A 19,303-nucleotide genomic window follows, 5' to 3' on the forward strand; every position below is an offset into this window, starting at 1 on the left:
AGCTGCTGCAAGAAGGGTATATACTAAGTATTTATCTTAAAGCTGAGTTACAAATCACCTAAGCAATAATACAATGGATTCAGCCTTGCACTCCAGCAGGACACTGTGGTTACATGAGGCTAGCCAACTGAATTTTCTAACAAAGAGGCAAAATCAGTTGCATCCTAAGTAGTCTCCCAGCATCAGAATGAAGAGATGGAATCTCCCCTCTTGCTTGGTTCCTAATCTTTCTGTAGAACTCCAGCAGACATCTAGAACTGGTTTAGATGATTGGCCTTTGCTTGTCTCTCCAGTCTATTCCCAACTATAGTGTCACTTCTGGTTTTAAAGCCCTAAAAACTCTACAGGAAGCAAAGGATAGAGAATTATGAATTGGACATGTTGAGTACCAAAAAGTAATGCAAAGGAGGAAATTTTTCTGCACTGGCAGTACAGAACAAATCGATTTATGAGAACAAGCTGTTTGTTCCAAACGCTGCTAACCAGTGTACTTTTCAAGTCCCAGAATTAATACCAAAGTGGTGAGAATAAAACTAGGGGCTTTTCCCAATGGGTAGGGCAGGCATGAGACTTCCTTGAATGAATCAACAGACAAATGAATAAAGAAATTTACTGGGAAGATTATTTGATTTTGACTCAGACATCCTATAAAATCCTATAGATTAAAGCCAGGTGTGGTTGACCCCTGTGCTCTACAAGTATAAATGAAGAAGCATCTTACAGAAAGGGATCTAAACTGTAGTTCAATATTCAAGAGGTCTTAGGGAGGTATGGAAGGAGGCTGGGAGTCAGTAAACTATCCGATTACCATAGAAATGAAGGTATTAAGAACAAGCGTAATTTTGATTGATTTATTAAAATGTTCCTCACAGAATTCTTTACAAAAACATCATGTCCCGAAAAAGTCATTCAACAAACATCAAGACCTTCTGTGTATAGGACATTGATGGAAAAAGCAAGAGAATCCATGTTTCTGATCCTGAATACAACTCCAAAATATTTAAAACTATGAAACTTCAGTTCAAAATCTTAAATTTTACTTCACTTACAATTTCAATAGTGCTGAAATTTTCATTTAGTATTGTGCTTATAGTGCTATTCCTGTTTTTTGTTCACAAAAACAAAAGCCTATCATTCCCATGCTACATAAAATATGTATGTTCATGTTTTAGATATTTATATAAAACAAAATTGTTGTAAATAAATAAGAAATCTTAAAGAAACCAAATCAGTATCAAAGTTAAAATTACAATATATGTAATCCACTAATTCTAAAGTTTAGACAAAGTTTTAGATCTTCTTCATGAAAGAAACGTACGAACTGTACCCTTGATTGTACCTCTACAAATAGGGCATTTTCTTAGAGAAGGGGCACAATCTTTGCAAACTACTAGATGACCGCAAGGAATAAACACTATGGACACTTCTTTGTCCATACACACTTTACATGTTCTTTCTTCTTGTAGTCTCCTCAATTGTTCTTCCATTGGTAAATCTAAGAAGAGAAAAAAAATTTTAATAAAAGGCAATTTGCTGCTTCTCCTCCAATGAAAAGCCAAGAAAATAAAAAACAATGTTTTCTACTGATTTAAATTATTAATACTATTTTACCTGAAACATTTTCTGTGGGAATGTATTTTATGTCTTGTTGCACTAAGGGAGAAAAAGCAAAAGCATTACTATGACAAATAAGGTTAACAATATTTAGTCACAGAATATATATTTTTAAACTAACAGTGTAGACTCTGCCCAAATACTATAGATAATTTTCATAATGTCAAGGCAATGAAAGCCTTCAATCTTTTTGTACAATTAATAGTTTATAAATTAGGTTGAATTATTTTCAATAATCACAAATCATTAATTAAAGCATATTTTCAATTGACCTAGGAAGTTCCAAAAGTAATTTTCCAGCACTCACCAAATAAATGCTGGTATAACATGGGGTCAATTTCTTGTAGAGAGTTTTTGAATATGGTGGCTGCAAAATTTCCTTTTACTAAGATAGTATCAATCAGTTCTCTTGCTTGTAAGGATGTCTGTGTTTTTTGTTTAATGACATCACATTCTTGCTCGGTAATCACTCTGGCAGTTAGTAGACTATCCAGGATTGGAAGCGCACAAGTCAAACGTTGAAAAAGTGCCATTCTATTCTTCCGGATTAATGATAGGTCATCTTTATAGAAAAGAACACAAACACAATCACGTTCAAACTCTGCCCACAAACTTCCTTCCACATATACACATATAACTGAATGAAAACAACCATAATTCATAATCAGTTGGCACTGAAGTTGATTGCTAGCTTTGGGGGTACCTGATGCCCTGTGCTTGATAGTAACTCTACTTATAATAAGAACTAACACTGAGCACTGTGGTAGGCACTTTCCATGCATTAACTCATTTCATCTTCACAACAGCCCTTTGAGGTAGGTACTAGTACCCTTATTTAGCAGGTAAGAAAATAGAGGTACAGTGAGGCAAGTAAATTGCTGAAGGACACACAACTAGCAAAAGTCAAACTGAGGCAATTTGGTTTCATAATCTATGCTCTCTACCATTCTGCAATACTGCCAATCCTTTAACCAAATAAAACTTAGAACCAAATAAAATTGAAATTTTAATCCACTCTAGTCAAAGTGGGGAAAGGCAAAATCAAGGGAATTAAAATGATAGAACATTTCTTAAATTATCAGTCACCCATAAAACTTCTTTAAAATTCCATTTTAAGATGAAATTATTAATTAATTATTATTTCCCAAAATTAGACATGATATTGCTATTACCTCAATGTTTTATAGTAAGGGGGGAAAGGCACTAACAGCATTTTGAAAAATAAATCCTACTTGTCAATACCTTCCTGTCCTATAGGATCTCCGTATTCTTCTTCCAGGTCTAGATTTTGTATCTAGTGGTAAAATATTTTATATTTGAAACTCTGCAATTTTATTATCTCTTTGGAATATGACTTATGATTCCAAGTTTATTAATTAACTATCATATAGTTTTACCATGATCCATAAAGCTTTTCTATAAAATAAAAAGAGAAGTTGGGCTGTTTAAAGAAGAATTATTTGAGGGGAGATGATCATTAGATTTTAGAAACTCTGACTTTGTCAAATAATAGGACATATAAATAGAACTGTTTAATAAGAAATAAAAAACAGTGCTTAGTCAGAAAGTCCAGGCTCTAGATACACATTTTGAAGAGAATTGAAGCTCTGAGAATAAATGAGAAAAGGATCAGGACCTAGAACAGTGTCTGGCACAAAGTCAATGTTCCACAAATACCTGTTGAACAAATGAACCATCAGGCCTCGGCAACTTAAACAGCAGTAGGAACAAAGAATTAACAGCCAGAGGGATGGAAGAATTAGAACTTAACATATTGTTAAGTAATCTATGGTTAAGAAGTAGTGATATTTTAGGAAATTAAAATATAATTTATACTTGATGTTAAAGTATATTAATTTTTTAATTTTTAATTTTTCTAATTACATTTTACTTAAACTAATGTAAGAAGTTCTCTGAAATTCTTAAGATTTCTAAAATTGGATTGCTAGTAGCTGCAGAAAATAGTCTCACTTCAAAGTCATAGACTGTATTCCGGTTTATAAGAGGTAAAGACTTGAATAAACCTTTGAAGCATATTCTTTTATCCTGGAAAAAAAATCCTAAGTTGCCTCTTTATTTACACATCTGTCAAGAAATCACTCACCTACTGTTCTGGGAAACTATAAAGTAATCAGTAACGTAAACGTTAAGTATTTTCATTGTCATTCAAAAAAATATTTCTTGAGCACAGACTATATACAGATACTGCGCTAGGTAGTATGGATATAACAGTGAGCTGAGAAGCTAACGGATATTTTTGACAATGCAAGTTATTGTATACTGTTGACTTGGAGTCAACTCTGGAAACTGTTGATTTTTTTTTTTGGAAGAAAAATAAGTATTTTTCTTTAGACTTTAGACTTCATAGGGTCTATAAACAATTGTGGAAATGGGTGTTCTCTTCTTTGAGCAGTTGTTCACTGATGACCAGTGGTTAAGACTGAGAGGACTACAGGAAGGACATGCAGCCCTATCTTCACTTCACAATGAAAAGGAGAACTTGGCTGGGCAAAGATGAACTTGGACTATGTTGCTGCTGTACTGGTGACATGTAGAACTGAATAATTCACACTTTGGTAAATAGAGGATGCTGTATTACTGTGATCTGATATTTTTGTCTGGGTTGGCCAAGGGTAGATTTTTCCGGGAATGGAGTGAACAATCTCACCGTCAACATCCTGGGAAGGAAGAGGTCCCAGATGGCCTTGGACAAGGATATGGGGCAAACCTTTCTCATTCTGGGCTTTGTGGATATTTGGGGGCCTGAGCTCCGCTTGGGACTTTCCTAGTCATTTGTTAAAACTGGCCAGAGCTACACAGAGATGAATCAGGAGCTGGGCCAAGAGATTCATGAGGACGGGCTTAGGGGCACCAAGAGAGGCCACATACAGTTATAGCTGTCAACTGCCATCTGTGATGTAATGCCCTTCTGTTATCCCTAAATCTCCAGTAAGAGCTTGTTAAAAATTGTAATCTGTTTTCAGTTGTGTTGAAAGGACTCTTGGATCTGGTCCATGCTTTGGAAGGAGTGGCAAAGGAGAGACCAACATTTCTCTTTGTCCAGGCCAGAGTGATGATAGCAGTGGAGCAACCAGATTAGAATGAACATGCTCATCCAGAGGAGGGGATGAGCCTCAACACAGTAGAGGCAACAGGGAGCAGACAAGGCTAGCATGGAAGGGCATGGATAACTTGTCTTGGGAGAATGTGAAACAGTGTCTTAGAGCTCCCCTAAATAACACAGGGACACTCCAAAGGGGAATTCAGTTCTTGTGTGGGCAAATAGGAAATGTAATCATAATTTGTACATTAATTTACAGTCACAGGCTGAGACACACTGTTACACTAATATTAAAATTAATTATTGTTCCTGATCCCACCCCAATTTATAGCAAAGAGGAGTGAGCAACTAGTCTGGGATCAAAAATGTGCCATGAATAATTACACAGTCAATTACCCAGAATAAAAATAGAAATTAAGAAAAAGCAGGAAACTTTTGGTTTCCTGTGAAATGCTTTCACTCAATATATGTACTTATATTTTCAATTTACTAATAAGAAATTCAAATATATTTTAATGTGAAGAAAGTTTTCATAATTCAAATGCAGAACGTTGAACTTAAAATCCAATTGCATTGACTATATTTTCAATAACTTATGTGCAGTGACATCCTTATGGAAATGGAGACTGTAAGTAAATATGTGTACCTGATTCTTTTTCCTCAGTTGCTCTTTCTTTCTCCTCTTCCCTCATTTCATCTTCTGCATTAAGTAAATCTAATACAAGATCACTGACAGTTTTGTAATTCTCTCCAGTTGTTAGGATTTTACTCTGAACTGTCTGCTTTATCAGCCTTCTACTAAAGCCCATTTCCAAAGCAGCTTTAACAACAGGTGTATTCATCATGACTGCATCTTCTGAATGGTTTTCTCCAGGTCCAAAATGAATAACTATACGGAATAAAGAATTTAACACATATTGGGATAGTCTGTATATTTTCTAAATTGCGAGTTATTACAATATCAAAAACATAAGGCCCAGAAAATGTGTAGGTACTATTTTGTATTACCTTTCTTAGATTTAAAATAACGATATACATGTTCAGTCACTAAAATAGGAATATGGAATATTGTATTCAGATTCAAAATATGCATTATCTGGCATAAATATGAGTGGGAGAAAGAAACAATGTTGGGATCATCCCCACCAGCACTGAGATTCCTTTTTCCCCATGTTGAATGAACAAATGAGCTTTCTAAATCAAATATGTTTAACATAATTTTGAAAGAGGCCAATTGTAATCACTCATATCTATTACTGCAATGGCCTCCTAAACTATTGCTCCTGTCTAATTCATTCTCAACATTGTAACCAGAATGACTTTTTAAAAACAAAAATCTGAATGTGTCACATTCCTTCTTAAATTCCAACAACGATTCCTTTGCTTTTAGGATAACATTCAACTGTGCCTTACAATATCTTATGCAATCTGGACCCTGTTTACCCCTTCAGCCTCATCTCTTGCCACTTACTCATTCGCCTTCTATCCCAGAAGCCACAAACTGATGGCTCTTGGGTCAAATTCTGCCTACAGTGCTGACCACTCTTAAGCTAGCCTGCTTCATTCATTTACCTGTTTGCAAATTCTACTTCTAGCGATACAGAATTTTGTTCAGTTCTTCAAGTGTTCCTCTTCTCTTTTGTTACTTAAATCTTTCATGTGCTGTTCTCTCTGCCAAGAATATTCTTTTCCTCCCGTTGTTATTTGGTTAACTACTATTCTTCCCTTTGATTCTGTGCTAAGACAAATACTTCCTCTGGAAAGCCTTTTCTGATCTTCCAAGTCTGGGCTAATTGTCCCGCATGTGCTCTCAGAGAACACTTTACTTTCCACACTGTTCTCCTATCTGTGTATTTGCCTGTATTCCTTAGACCACTAGCTCATGAGAGCAGGTGTTATGTTTATCCTGTTGTCTATTCTTTCCCCAGAATAGCAGAAGCACAACAAATATTTATTGAACTGAATTTAACACTAGATAAGGGAGAAGAGCTTGTTCAAATATTGGCTCTATCACCTTTCAAGTTTAAGGTGGTGGACAAGTCACTTAACCTCTCTGAGCCTCTGAGTACCTATTGAAAAATGAGAATATTATTTTCTGCTCTCTCCATTTCATAGAAAGAATATGTATGCAATCTAATGTCATAGTGCACCTGTTCCCACACTGGTCTGAGAACAAGGGTTAGGCTGGATGTCTGAAACTTGTTAAAACTATAGATGCTCAAGCCCCACCTTCAGATACTATGATTCAATTCAGTAGGGTTAAAGTGGAGACTAGAAATCTGTAATATTTTTTAGAGCTCCTCAGGCAATTATGAGATGCACTAAAATTTGAAAAATACCAATAATGTATTTGAAAATTCACTGTAAATTATAACTCATAATATAAATGTATATTATTATAATTATCAACTTTCAATCTTAACAGTATCAAATGGTTCTAACATTTAAATGCAGCAATTATTATTAGTATACATACTTGGTGACTCTGCATTTTCATCTTCTGGATTGTCTGAAGTAGATAACAGCTAAAAAAATGTATATAAATTAAAATGTAAATCTTATCTTGTTCATTGCAATAAAAATTATTCAAGAGACCTAATTTATTCAATTTATTGCAAACTAACTTGTTTACTGGCAACATAATTTTTTATGTCAAAAGCAAAATTTCATTTACATTCAACAGCAATTCTGTAGGCCATAAACTAATAGAGTTTCTTCGTGTGTGCGTGTGTATGTGTGTATTAACAAATAAAATCCATTTTCGTTAAGGCAGGAAAAGGGCTACACCTTTTCAGTGACCTGTAAGACAATCACTGTTTGCCTATCATCCCAAAGATCTTCCATTTTCTGGGTGTTCCTTTGGGATAAGCTGGACCCTTTATTTCCATTGACTGTGGCTAGGAAGTGTTTGACCCTCAAACTATTCTCTAAGTTCTTACTTGCTTTTCTGGGAAGATTAGAAAGAGCAATACAATTATCTTCCTCAAATCCTTTTAAGAAAAATTTATATAGTAAAATTATTAAATGCTACTATCCAGTCAATTTTTTCCTCAAATAATTTAATTTATTGCAACTTTGTTGGAGAAATACTCAGAAACATAACTTAAATATTATTTTTCAGAAGGTTTCTAATTATGGATCTGCTGTTATCCAAAGAATAGCACTCTCTAAGATCATGCTGGGTGTTGAAAAAAGAAAATGTATTTTTAAATTGACTTGTCTTTTCACTAAAATACTACTCTCTGTAATTATCAGAAAATAATTTATCAGAAAATCAATTTAATGAATGATTTAAAAAACAAAAAAACTGTCCCTACCTGTTCAAGTAGATGAGGGTAACTGGCTTGAACTCGACTGATGAATTCTTGTCCTTTAATTCGTATCAAGTACTCACACCTAAAATGTAAGGAAAATTAAATCTGGGGGGTTATTTTAATCTGGTCATTTGTAGACTGCTAAATCTTTCAAGTGAACATAAACATAATTATAACCACTTGACTATTCATTTAGCATATAGGAAGTGATAAGAGATACTGCACTCAAAGGTAAGATGATATAAGCAAGAGGAAGGCTGTAACTGGTACCCGGCCAAGGCTGATGTGGATAAGGATTGTGAGGCTCTCAGTCTACTGAGATAAGTAAGGCTGTCTCCACCCCAAGGTTCTTGCTGCTCTCTTCAACTATTCTAAGATTCCTAAAAACATTCTGAACATTCATGAGCCAAGGAGACAGGTAGAAAGTTCCCTAATAAATGATACTGTTCATACATAAGCTTTGTATGTTTAAAAGCTGAAAATATACATAGAAAGAATGAGGAAGTTTAACACATTTTCTAAGAAGTCAGACATTCACAAGTTTGGTAGTTTCTAGATACTATATATCCATGGTCAAATTTAAGTACAAAATGAATTCATGACACTACCAAAGCAAATTTACTGTTCTTTTTATATATTCACAAAATTACCACAATAGAAAGCTAGCAGCACTTTTTAAAAATGTCTATGTAAGGTGTTCTTTTTAATCTTCATAATTTTTGAAATTTGAAATATTTGGGGAGTACAAAGTTGCTATAAATGAAGACATAGTATCATATAAAAAATTATATAATGCAAATGTTAGGATACTAAGTTTAGTAATCAACACTAAAAATACTAAAAGTGTTGACCATGAAAAATTATAGGCTACCTGATTTTAGTAAAAAAGGGAGAGTGTAAACAAGTATAGAATAATCAAAAGTGTAAGACATGACAACAAAATGCTATGTAGTGATCAAAACAGATGAGATGGGTCTATATTTACTCTGATGACCCTACTTAATATTGTAACCAGTCTGGTGCCTCTGATCTCCCTTACCCAAGCTCCCTTTTTTCTTTTTATCCATAGCACTTATTATCTTCCAACATGCTATATAACTTATTTATTAAGTTTTTATTCATTGTCTGTCCTCTCCTGCTGTAAGTCTAGCATATGAGACCAGGAGTCTTGGTTTTGTTCAACTGAGTATATTAAGCATCTACAATAGTGCTTGATAATAGGTAATCAGTTAATATTATTGAGTGTTGAATAAATGGAAATATGTTCAAAACATGTTGACTGAAAAAAGTTTCAAAACAGTAAATATATCTAATTCATGTAAAATTGTATACATTTATGTATATATGTTCATATGCATAAAGAGATGTCTCTGGAGGGATGTTCACTAAAATGGTGACTGTGGTCAACTTTAGGTGGTGAGGTTTCTGGACATTTAAATTTTTTTTTGTCTCTGTACTTTCCTACTTTCCTACAATGTGTAACTTTGGTTTTATAATGAGCATATGTTATTTTAATATACATGTATATATATTAATTACACACACTAAATTATTTCCTCTTTATCTTAACTTTCCATTGAAACCTTTTAAGTAATTATTTTTCTACGTAATCCCTCCTAAATTTATTCATAAATGTATTTTTGAAACAAAGACAGAATAAAGCAACAGTTGATTGTAAGGTAAACACATATAACTCCTCTCACAATAATCACACACATTTGCAAAGAAAATTTCACAATAATTACCTTGGAAACCACTTGGCATGTTCCACCCATGGATCATCTCCAGATTCCCAACACCTCAGCCCACCATCACAGCAAAAGCATTTCACATCATCACTGTGACCTAAAATTAATTTTGGACCAAAACTTATGAATACATATAATTTGACCACTAAAATGTATGAGATAACACATGTTGAATATTTGTTTTTTATTATCAGATTAAGTTTCTTACCCATATAATAAAAACCTGCACTTGCAAGCTGCTCAGGATGAACTGGAACACTAGAGGGCCAGTTACAGAATGTTTTGAAGCGGGCTGCATATGTCTGCATGCTCAGATTAGAAACAGTGTATCTTGAAGTGCCTTGAAGCTGACTTCCTAAAAATGGGCAGTTGGGGAAATGTCTCAGGTGTTCTGACATAGCATCATCCTTTGGTTCCCAGTTGCTCAATTTTCCACCACAGGCAAAGCAGGCCACTCTATCTCCAGGTCCTATGTAGTAAAAGCCTGCTTTTGCCAGATCCGTTGGTGACAGAAAAGTCAATGGCCACATCTGGAAAGTAAGTAATCTGGCTTTTTCGGTATTCATTGCACAACGGTAGGGACTTATCCTCAAGGCAGAAAAATCTTGATTTGGTCCAGAGTTTAAAAGATTTGATGGAAAGCTTGAATAAGAGCCACTGAAACAGCCACTGTTTTCCAAATTTGGAAGTAATGAGTGCGTGGAATTTGTTACTGAAGAAGGAAAAGTAGGCTGAGAAGTGGCTCCCGAGATGTTAACTGAATTTAGATTCTGAACAAAGCTACAGCTAGGATACAACTTTTTATGCTTTTCAATAGGATTATCTCCTTGTTTCCAGTTATCCAGCATCAGTCCGCAACAGAAGCATTTGACCTTGTCATTCACACCAGTATAATAAAAACCAGCACGAGCAAGACTCCTTTCTGAGACAGGAACACCGGCGGGGAAAGCCGAATAGGTAGACATTCGGTACAGCTCACACGAAAAGTCATACTTCAATTCAAATATGTTGGCACTTTTCATCAAATTTGATAAGAATACGCTATTTTCTACTATGTTCATAATGAAATGGATGGGGAGGAAAAGGGACTAGCCTTTCTCTGGGGAGGTAGTTTTGTGCATGGGTTTTGATTTTTATTAATTTTAGTACTAGACTGAACACTTAGAACAGGAAATCTTTCATTCTTTTTTCTTCTATGCATTTAGGGTTATAGCATGGCAAGATTCTAAATTCTATATTGATACAGTTTAAGGGCCAATTATGTACCTGCACCTCTGTATACTCTTGCATAAAATGTAAACGTGATGCTACACAGTACCTTGTGATGAAAATTAAAACCCTTCATAAAAGTGTAGAGTGCTTTAGGTCATCAAGATGCCATTTAGTGTCAGATATCTCCACAGGTAGGTCACCCTCTCCACTAGTATGCTTCAGTGACATCCAGTCAGCCTGAAGATAAAATGTCTCACATAGCTAGTTTGTTTTGGCAGAAAGCTATGCTGTGTAAGCGTTCTATACACACAAAAATATTCAAACTATGTTTATTTTGTTTTTAAATTGTGAAATTTTGTAGCCAGAAGAAAAAAAAAGCATAAGACCTACCTCGAAAGAGGAAAAGAATGGACTATCATATTTCACTGATTCTAAGATGCATGTTTTAATATCTCTGCTATGGAGAGGTATCTTACAATTAATGAATGGCATGTCACATTTTAATTAACAGCATTTTTATTTCTTAGAGGTACATAAAATAATGGTGTGCTTTACAAATGATGACATCTTAGATTCAATGAAATACAGTCTATCCAAAATCTTGCTCAAATTAATTTTTCTTCCTACAACCATTTTATTAGGGAGAACAAAACAATTCAAAATTTTCTTCCAAATAAAGAGCTTAAGTAATAACAGAATTGGTTCCTACATCTCAAGACCTGGTTTCAAGATTTATTAAATAATAATTACTTCCCATAGATAGGTACCTGATTGCTTAGTCATAGCAATACCACTAGATCTTAGCAAATTAAACATTGCATTTCAAATAAATTATCAGAGATGAATATATTTGCTCACTTGGTCTTTTAGACTCAGCTTCATGCTGTTGAGAACCAAAATCAAATCTCCTGATAATGGATTTACTTTTAAAAACAGTCAACAGTCAGAGTGCTGAGTCTGCAAGCTAAGATAAATAATCAAAAAAAAAAAGATGGATAAAAAAATCTGGCTTTGGTCAGAAATTATTTCACAGATAGCATACCTTGAACCAGAATTTATCATGACAAAAAATAATAAATTTATTTTGTCACAATCTACTTCTTTTGAACAGCAGAGATCTCAAAATTCAGAATTTCTCAATTATAAGTAGCTATTAGTCAGTAGGTTCTGTGTCAATAATGTTAGTAATAACCAATAAACAAGTCAACATGGTTTTTTTTTCTAGAAGTGTTTTGCAAGCATGCTTCCTGGGTCCCACGTATGTTGGGGCTTTTTACTGCAGACTTCAATGCTTTATTTCCAGGTGGGAGAAGAAACATATCTAAATACTAGTGATAATTGCCCTCAGAGGTGAATTATTATGTCTGACTTCAGTATTCCTTTCTTTCTTGGTATTACTACTGTCTCTGTGTGAATTTTCTTTTGGAATAAGTTTGTTCATTTACCAAAATGTAACCATCCAGTCATCATTCTCATTCTAATTTTTCTCAGAAATAACAGCCCATTTGAACAAACTAAAGTTTTGACTTTCAAAATATCAACAGTCTTATAAATGGTTAATTTCTTTACCAATCATCACGTTTATCTTTCATACTTGCTCTAAATTTGTTGCACCTATCAAAAAGTTTTATTCTTGACATTTCTTTGTCATTGCAGAAATCTTTTAACATGCCAAAGGTTTTATATGCATGTTTCTCTAATTTAGCAGAGGGTTGAATATTAACTCTTTGTTCTAGATAACTGTCATTCATTTTAAAATCTTTACCAAACACAGGTACTTTTTTCTATTCTACACAGCAGCCAGTGGGAGACTGCCTGGCCAACTTTGAGAAAAGTAGTTCAACAATATGTCCCAGCTACAATCATTTCTTTATATCCACAAATCAATATCAGAATCAAACTTATTATTACTTTATAGTTATACCTCTTATAATCAAATCATATTTTTAAAATTAACATTCTTTCGATACCAAAAACTCCTGTTAACTACTTTGTTTATTCATGCACAAAACTACCTCCCGGAGATTAGACTAAGTCCCTTTTAAGAGTTTTAGGCCTCCATTTTGAGATGTTTTGATTTATAGAAAAAACTGGAATAAACCTAGAAGTAGAACAGTTCGTCTCTTTTGTAAAACCTGTTAAAAAAAAAAAAAAGACAATATTAAAAGTCAAATAATTCATAGATGTAACACCATGATCTCTTTTTAAACATTTTTTCCAAAGCAGAGCACTAGTATTTACTGAATGTCTGTGACATACAAGGTGCTGTATTAGGTACTGCAGAGGCCAAGAAATCCCAGATGAAAACCAGAAGGCTCAAATTGGTGGCCAGCAGAGGTATTATGTTTGGCTTGCACAGAATTGGACTCCAGCATTTCACTAATTCTTTTAACCTTTTATTTTGCAATTAATTTATACATAGAGAAAACATAAAAATAAGAGTTCTCACATATCCTGCATTTACATATCCTCATATAACCATAGAAACCAGGAAAGTAACACTGATACAATGCTGTTAATCTATATGCCTTATTTGAATTTCACCAGTTTCCCAAGTAAGATTTTTCTTAGAAAAATACCACAGTACGTTTAAATGTTTTAGTTAATTACCAACATTTTTTAAAAGTAAGAGATATCTGGGCTTCCCTGGTGGCTCAGTGGTTAAGAATCCACCTGTCAATGCAGGGGACACGGGTTTGAGCCCTGGTCCAGGAAGGTCCCACATGCCGTGGAGCAACTAAGCCTGTGCACCACAACTACTGAGCCTGTGCTCTAGAGCTCGCGAGCCACAACTACTGAGCCCATGTGCCACAACTACTGAAGCCCGCACGCCTAGAGCCCGTGATCCGCAACAAGAGCAGTCACTGCAAGGAGAAGCCCGCGCACTGCAACAAAGAGTAGCTCCCGCTCGCCGGAACTACAGAAAGCCCCCGTGCAGCAACAAAGACCCAATGTGGCCAAAAATAAATTAAAATAAAATAAATAAAAAATTTTTAAAGGGATTTCTGTAAAAAAAAAGTAATAAATAAAATAAAAGTAAGATTTCTGGACTTCCCTAGTGGTCCAGTGGTTAAGACTCCGTGCTTCTACTGCAGGGGACGCGGGTTCAATCCCTGGACAGTGAACTAAGATCCCACATGCCACACATGGAGGGGCCAAAAAAAAAAAAAGTAAGAAATTCCCCAGGACATTCTAGATCCCAACCTTATCCTGAAAAATCAGAAGACCTGGCTACACTGGGCATTTATTCCTGCATGGCAAGAATCAGCTAGTGCCGAGCAGCGGCTGCACCCTTTAGGGAAGGCACACGCTCTCCCCTTTGGCACTCTGATACGGAGACTGTCAGTTGCTTTTTGTCACTGAGCTGGCACTGTTGTTTTTCTCACAGTAGAATTATGAAGAAAGTGGAATTGTTCTAATACCTGTGTCTATCAAAAGTAACAAAAATGAAAGGTAGACAAAGAGGGACATTTTTTGAGAAAAATGAGAGTAACATATTTCTTTGTGGAAAGGAAGACTATTCCTACATGTTAAATATGTAAGCAAAGTGTGCTTTTGTTTAAAAAAGACACCCCTAGTTTTGTTCATTTATATCACCTGCCTGGCCCCTATGCAGTTAAGATTTCAAACCCCTTACACAGATCTTGCCCTAAAGAAGCTTTGATGTGGAAACAAGGCATGTCTGTGGACATTTAGGCAACAGTTATACAATAAGTATACAAAAATATGCCAAGATGCCAACCCTGGATCCATTCAACCTCTGTCCTATCCATTTCCAACACCTAGAATTCTTTTTACATCTTTATTGGGGTATAATTGCTTTACAATGGTGTGTTAGTTTCTGCTTTATAACAAAGTGAATCAGTTATACATATACCTATGCTCCCATATGTCTTCCCTCTTGCGTCTCCCTCCCTCCCACCCTCCCTATCCCACCCCTCCAGGCTGTCACAAAGCACTGAGCCAATATCCCTGTGCCATGCGGCTGCTTCCCACTAGCTATCTACCTTACGTTTGTTAGTGTGTATATGTCCATGACTCTCTCTCGCCCTGTCACAGCTCACCCTTCCCCCTCCCCATATCCTCAAGTCCGTTCTCCAGTAGGTCTGCGTCTTTATTCCTGTCTTACCCCTAGGTTCTTCATGACATTTTTTTCCTTAAATTCCATATATATGCAACACCTAGAATTCTAAATGCTGCTGGGGAAGATCTACAACCTTGTAGACAGAAACCAGCATGACGTCAGGCTTCACCTTGGCTGGCCCTTCACTATCTCTCATCAATTCTTCTTAAGCCTAGCCCACTGGCCTATGCAACTCTTCTAAACCTTCAATACCTTCCTCAAATTTCTCCTCCACAACTCCCCATCTCACTTTCAGTAGATTGTTTTGACTTCGATTTCTCAAAGAGACATCATTGAGTAGTAATCCTTTCACATTCTTAAATCCATGCCCTTTTTGCTCACAATCCACTTACTGCCTCACTTAAAAGAATCCCATCCTCCCCCACTGGCCTCAGAAATCTTGCTCTTAACCCCATCCTCCTCATTTCTTCTACTCTCTCTACTGGGTCTTTTCCTTCAATATAACAAGCATGCTTAATTCTGTCTCAGCTTTCAAATGAAAACAAAACCAAAAAACCCTCTTTCAACCCTACTTTTCACTCTAGCAACTACCCTGTATCTCACCTTCGCTTCACAGCCAAATGAAATGAACAACTGTCTATGGTGAAGGTCTCCCAATACAACTGGCTTTAGCCGGCACCACTTAAAACCACTCTCTTTTTCTTTTATTTATTTGAAGTATAGTTGATTTACAATGTTGTGTTAGCTTCAGGTGTACAGCACAATGATTCAATTATATATATATATATATATATATATATATATATATATATTCTTTTTCAGATTCTTTTTCCTTATAGGTTATTACAAAATAGTGAGTATAGTTCCTATGCTGCACAGTAGGTCCTTGTTGGTTATCTATTTTATATATAGTAGTGTGTATATGTCAATCCCATCCTCCTAATTTATCCATCCCCCGCCCTTCCCTTTGGTAACCACGTTTGTTTTCTGTGTCTGTGGAAAACCACTCTCAGTATGAGTAACACCAATCTTTTCTTTCCCAAAACCAGTGGAATTTTTCACACCTGACACTGGGGTTCACTTCCTCTATGAAATATTCTAGTCCCTTGGCTTCTGATACCACTCTCTTGGGATTCCTCTTTCCTTTTTTGTGGCTCCTTCTCAGATTGGCTCAAGTCCCCAACCTCATCACTTCCTACTCCATCATTTCCAGTGGGCAACCTCCCTGATGCCAGCGATGTTGGGTGTGTCTATCCTCTTGGGCACTTAGCACATCCATGTCTCAGACACTGGAGTTTAAGTGTGCCTTTTCTCTCTGCCTCCCCCTAGTCTGTGAGCTCCTTCACAGCATAACTGTTTCAGCTCTGTACCAGCCCTCCCACTCCCACCATCCATTCAGCCTGGCATATAATGTAGACACTTAAGACTTTGCTGAGAAGTGAATTTCACTAACTTGACTGAGCCCCCCAGGACCACAGCACCCTCATTTGCATGGTATTAAGGATATCAATTTTACATTAATGACTACAAAGTCTGCTCAGTGATGGTTTAATACCAGGCTTTGGAGTCAGACATCTCGAGTTTCCAATATCATTCAGTCTCCGCATACCAGGGGTGTGATCCTGGGCAAGTGCTTCTTAGGACTGTGAGAATTAAACCTGAAAACACATGTAAAGTCTTCTAAGGGAGTCGTTGAATACAGTGGATATTAGAAACACCTAATGTTAGCAACAAATAATGGCAAACAAAGTTAACATTACTGTTAGTTTAGGATCGGGTAAATACCTCCGGCACTTTACTAACTAGATTAAGAGCACTACAGGGTTTCCATGCTGATCACCAGGAAAACCACCAAAAATCTGCTTTTTCTGCCACCACTTGGGAACACTCCTCCGTCTGTCCATTAAAAAAAGATTTTACTGAGTCCTTTCTATGCCCAAGCTCTGCTTTAGGCTCTGTGCTGAAGCTCATCTGGCACCGTCTAAGGCCCGGTGATATCTCTTGGCAATCGAGTTAAACAAACTGTCAAAGCTTCCCCATTCCACTGACTCACTGCAAAAGGAAAACAGGAACTGCACACCCGGCAGGAAGGCGGACGGAAAGTGAGTGTCAGCGAGGCAGCGCCGGACCCGGAGGCCCCACGGGCTGGAGGGCAAGTCTGGGCGGCGGCGACGACCGGCCGGACCAGCACGGCCGCGCCGGGAAGGGCCGCCCGGGCTCCCACTCTCTTGCCGTCCCTGGTCGGCTCGAGAGCCGGCCTGGAGCCGACCTCTGGGCCCTGCAGCAGGTCTGATTACCGTGCGCCCCTAGACGAGCGGCAGCCGTGGCCCCCGCCCGCGCGGGACGCAGTGCGGAGACGTTGGGGGTCGCGCGCACGGACACGCGCACAGACACAAACGGTCGCGCGCACGCGCACGCTCGCTCACTCACCTCAGCTCTACCGGCCGGCCTGCCGACCCCGGCAGGTGCGCGGCAGTCGGGTTGTGCTGGCCGAGTCTTGGCGGGTGACAGCCGTCGGCCCGCTGTTCGGTGCGGGCTGGAGTCTCACGCTGCCTTTTAAACGTCTCCCCCCACCCCCGCTCCTCCCCTTCCCCACCCCCACCCCACTCCATTTGTCCCGCACTCCTCCCAGCGGTTTGCTTGTTCGCTGGTGCTTTCCTCTTAAGATTTAGGGGAACTCCAGCGGTAATAACCACACACACTTCCCCTTAATCAGTGGCCTGGCAGACCCACTCGGGGATTTCCATGACCCGAAAAGCGTGACTGTTTCTTAACCGGGGCGTATCGGCGTGGCATTTACTGAAATACCTTTGCTTCTTTGTTCGTGGGTCAGAGGAAATCTTGATAATCTGTAAGGGGGAAGATGAGCATTGGTCAGCCTGACTGGAAAAGGTCCATCTCCCACATAATAAAAAAAAACCGCGAAACTTTGTGAACTCTTTCTGATAAGTTTTACTTTTTGTTCTAATTCTGTTATAATTGTAAAGCATGAACGGAAATGTAGGGGTTTGTAAAAAAAAATCACAAGATTCTCCTTTTCAGTTTATTTTTAGTGTTTTAAAAGATTGAGATTACCATCTTAGTTTGCTATATTGAAATCTTTTTTTTTTTTTTTGGTTCGTTGGTTTTTTTTATAACTAGGGTGGAGTTGGCTATAAAACAAATTCCGCCTTTTAGTCTTTTGTCTCACAAGGGAGATGTCTAAATTACCATGACAGTCTCATAGAAACCTGAAGTCAGAGTCTATTTTCCTCAACATTTCTTGCCTAAGCAGTAAATTTAAGCACAGTTATCTAAAGACAGTGCATGCCAGGGTAACAGATGGCTTGGGAGAGCTCATCTGATTTTCCTGCCTTCCAGTAAATCAAAGATATCAAGCACTAAAGGCAGAACCCATAATATTACTCAGTACTTCAACATCCTATGGAAACAAGAACGCAGTACAGTCAGGATGAGCTGGGGTATCTTCTGGATTAGGTGGATTTGGCTGTCCATAGCAGTTAGAGTTCCAATTGGAAATACATCAAAAAGATTAAGTTTACTTATGTGGAGATTTCAATTCATTTTTGAGCCTGCTTAGTTCAAAACTTTATAAGCCATTTTCAACTCACCCTTGAGATGGTGGAAGAAATTTTGTGATCCTTATATACTTATGATCATGTACCTACCAAAATAATTTTGAAAAACTATATTCCTCTGCATATTTTTAACTTAAGATTAAAACAAAAAAGTTGCTGTAGTTGCTAAGGAACTACAAAATGTAGACATAGATGTTTTAGAATAAAATTGATCAGCAGTCTTTTAAATGTATTCAATGGACTACAAATACCATAGCCACTTGATACCCCCCATCATTATATATCAGCTTATCATTATATATCAGCTTTAATCATCAGAAATATTATATCAATGCTTTTTGTCCTTGAACATTCTACTTCTCCCACAGAATTTTAATATATGTTTATAATGGACATCTTTATGATCCCTCTGGCACATATTTCTGAAACAAACATATGTATAAATAGAAATTTAACTTTTTTCCTGTGATCATAAGGCTGTAACTTAAAGAAAAATTTCTCCTTGATTGCATTATCATATATTACTTTCAGTACGTATATTGAAAGTCAGTTGGTCAAAACATCTAAATATAAATGTTAATGATTACTCAAGATAAAAAGTAAAATTCTTTAACAAATGCAATTTCAGTGGGGCAGCTTAAATTTGAACAATTTGTTCAAGTGTGTGTTCATGAATATTACCTATTACTAGA

The 19,303-nt window shown here is 36.8% G+C and overlaps 1 protein-coding gene across 2 annotated transcripts; it reads right to left on the reverse strand.

Annotated features, from left to right (window-relative positions):
- Positions 1 to 846: 846 nt before the first annotated feature.
- BIRC3 (baculoviral IAP repeat containing 3) lies at positions 847 to 17,575 on the reverse strand. Of its 2 annotated transcripts, none has more exons than XM_082659993.1 (9): positions 17,464 to 17,575; positions 9,946 to 13,084; positions 9,735 to 9,834; positions 7,993 to 8,071; positions 7,152 to 7,200; positions 5,322 to 5,564; positions 1,922 to 2,176; positions 1,612 to 1,653; positions 847 to 1,495 (listed from the first exon to the last, which is right to left on the reverse strand). In XM_082659993.1, exons 2-9 carry the CDS (start codon positions 10,796 to 10,798, stop codon positions 1,302 to 1,304), a joined length of 1,815 nt encoding a protein of 604 aa, XP_082516119.1. In that variant the 5' UTR covers positions 10,799 to 13,084; positions 17,464 to 17,575; the 3' UTR covers positions 847 to 1,301. The 2 variants fall into 2 exon arrangements, with proteins under 2 accessions (XP_082516119.1, XP_082516120.1); XM_082659994.1 differs by lacking the exon at positions 17,464 to 17,575 and adding an exon at positions 17,331 to 17,363.
- Positions 17,576 to 19,303: the final 1,728 nt, after the last annotated feature.

Source organism: Grampus griseus, assembly GCF_964374135.1.
Source record: "Grampus griseus genome assembly, chromosome: 8".
NCBI classification, from domain to species: domain Eukaryota; kingdom Metazoa; phylum Chordata; class Mammalia; order Artiodactyla; family Delphinidae; genus Grampus; species Grampus griseus.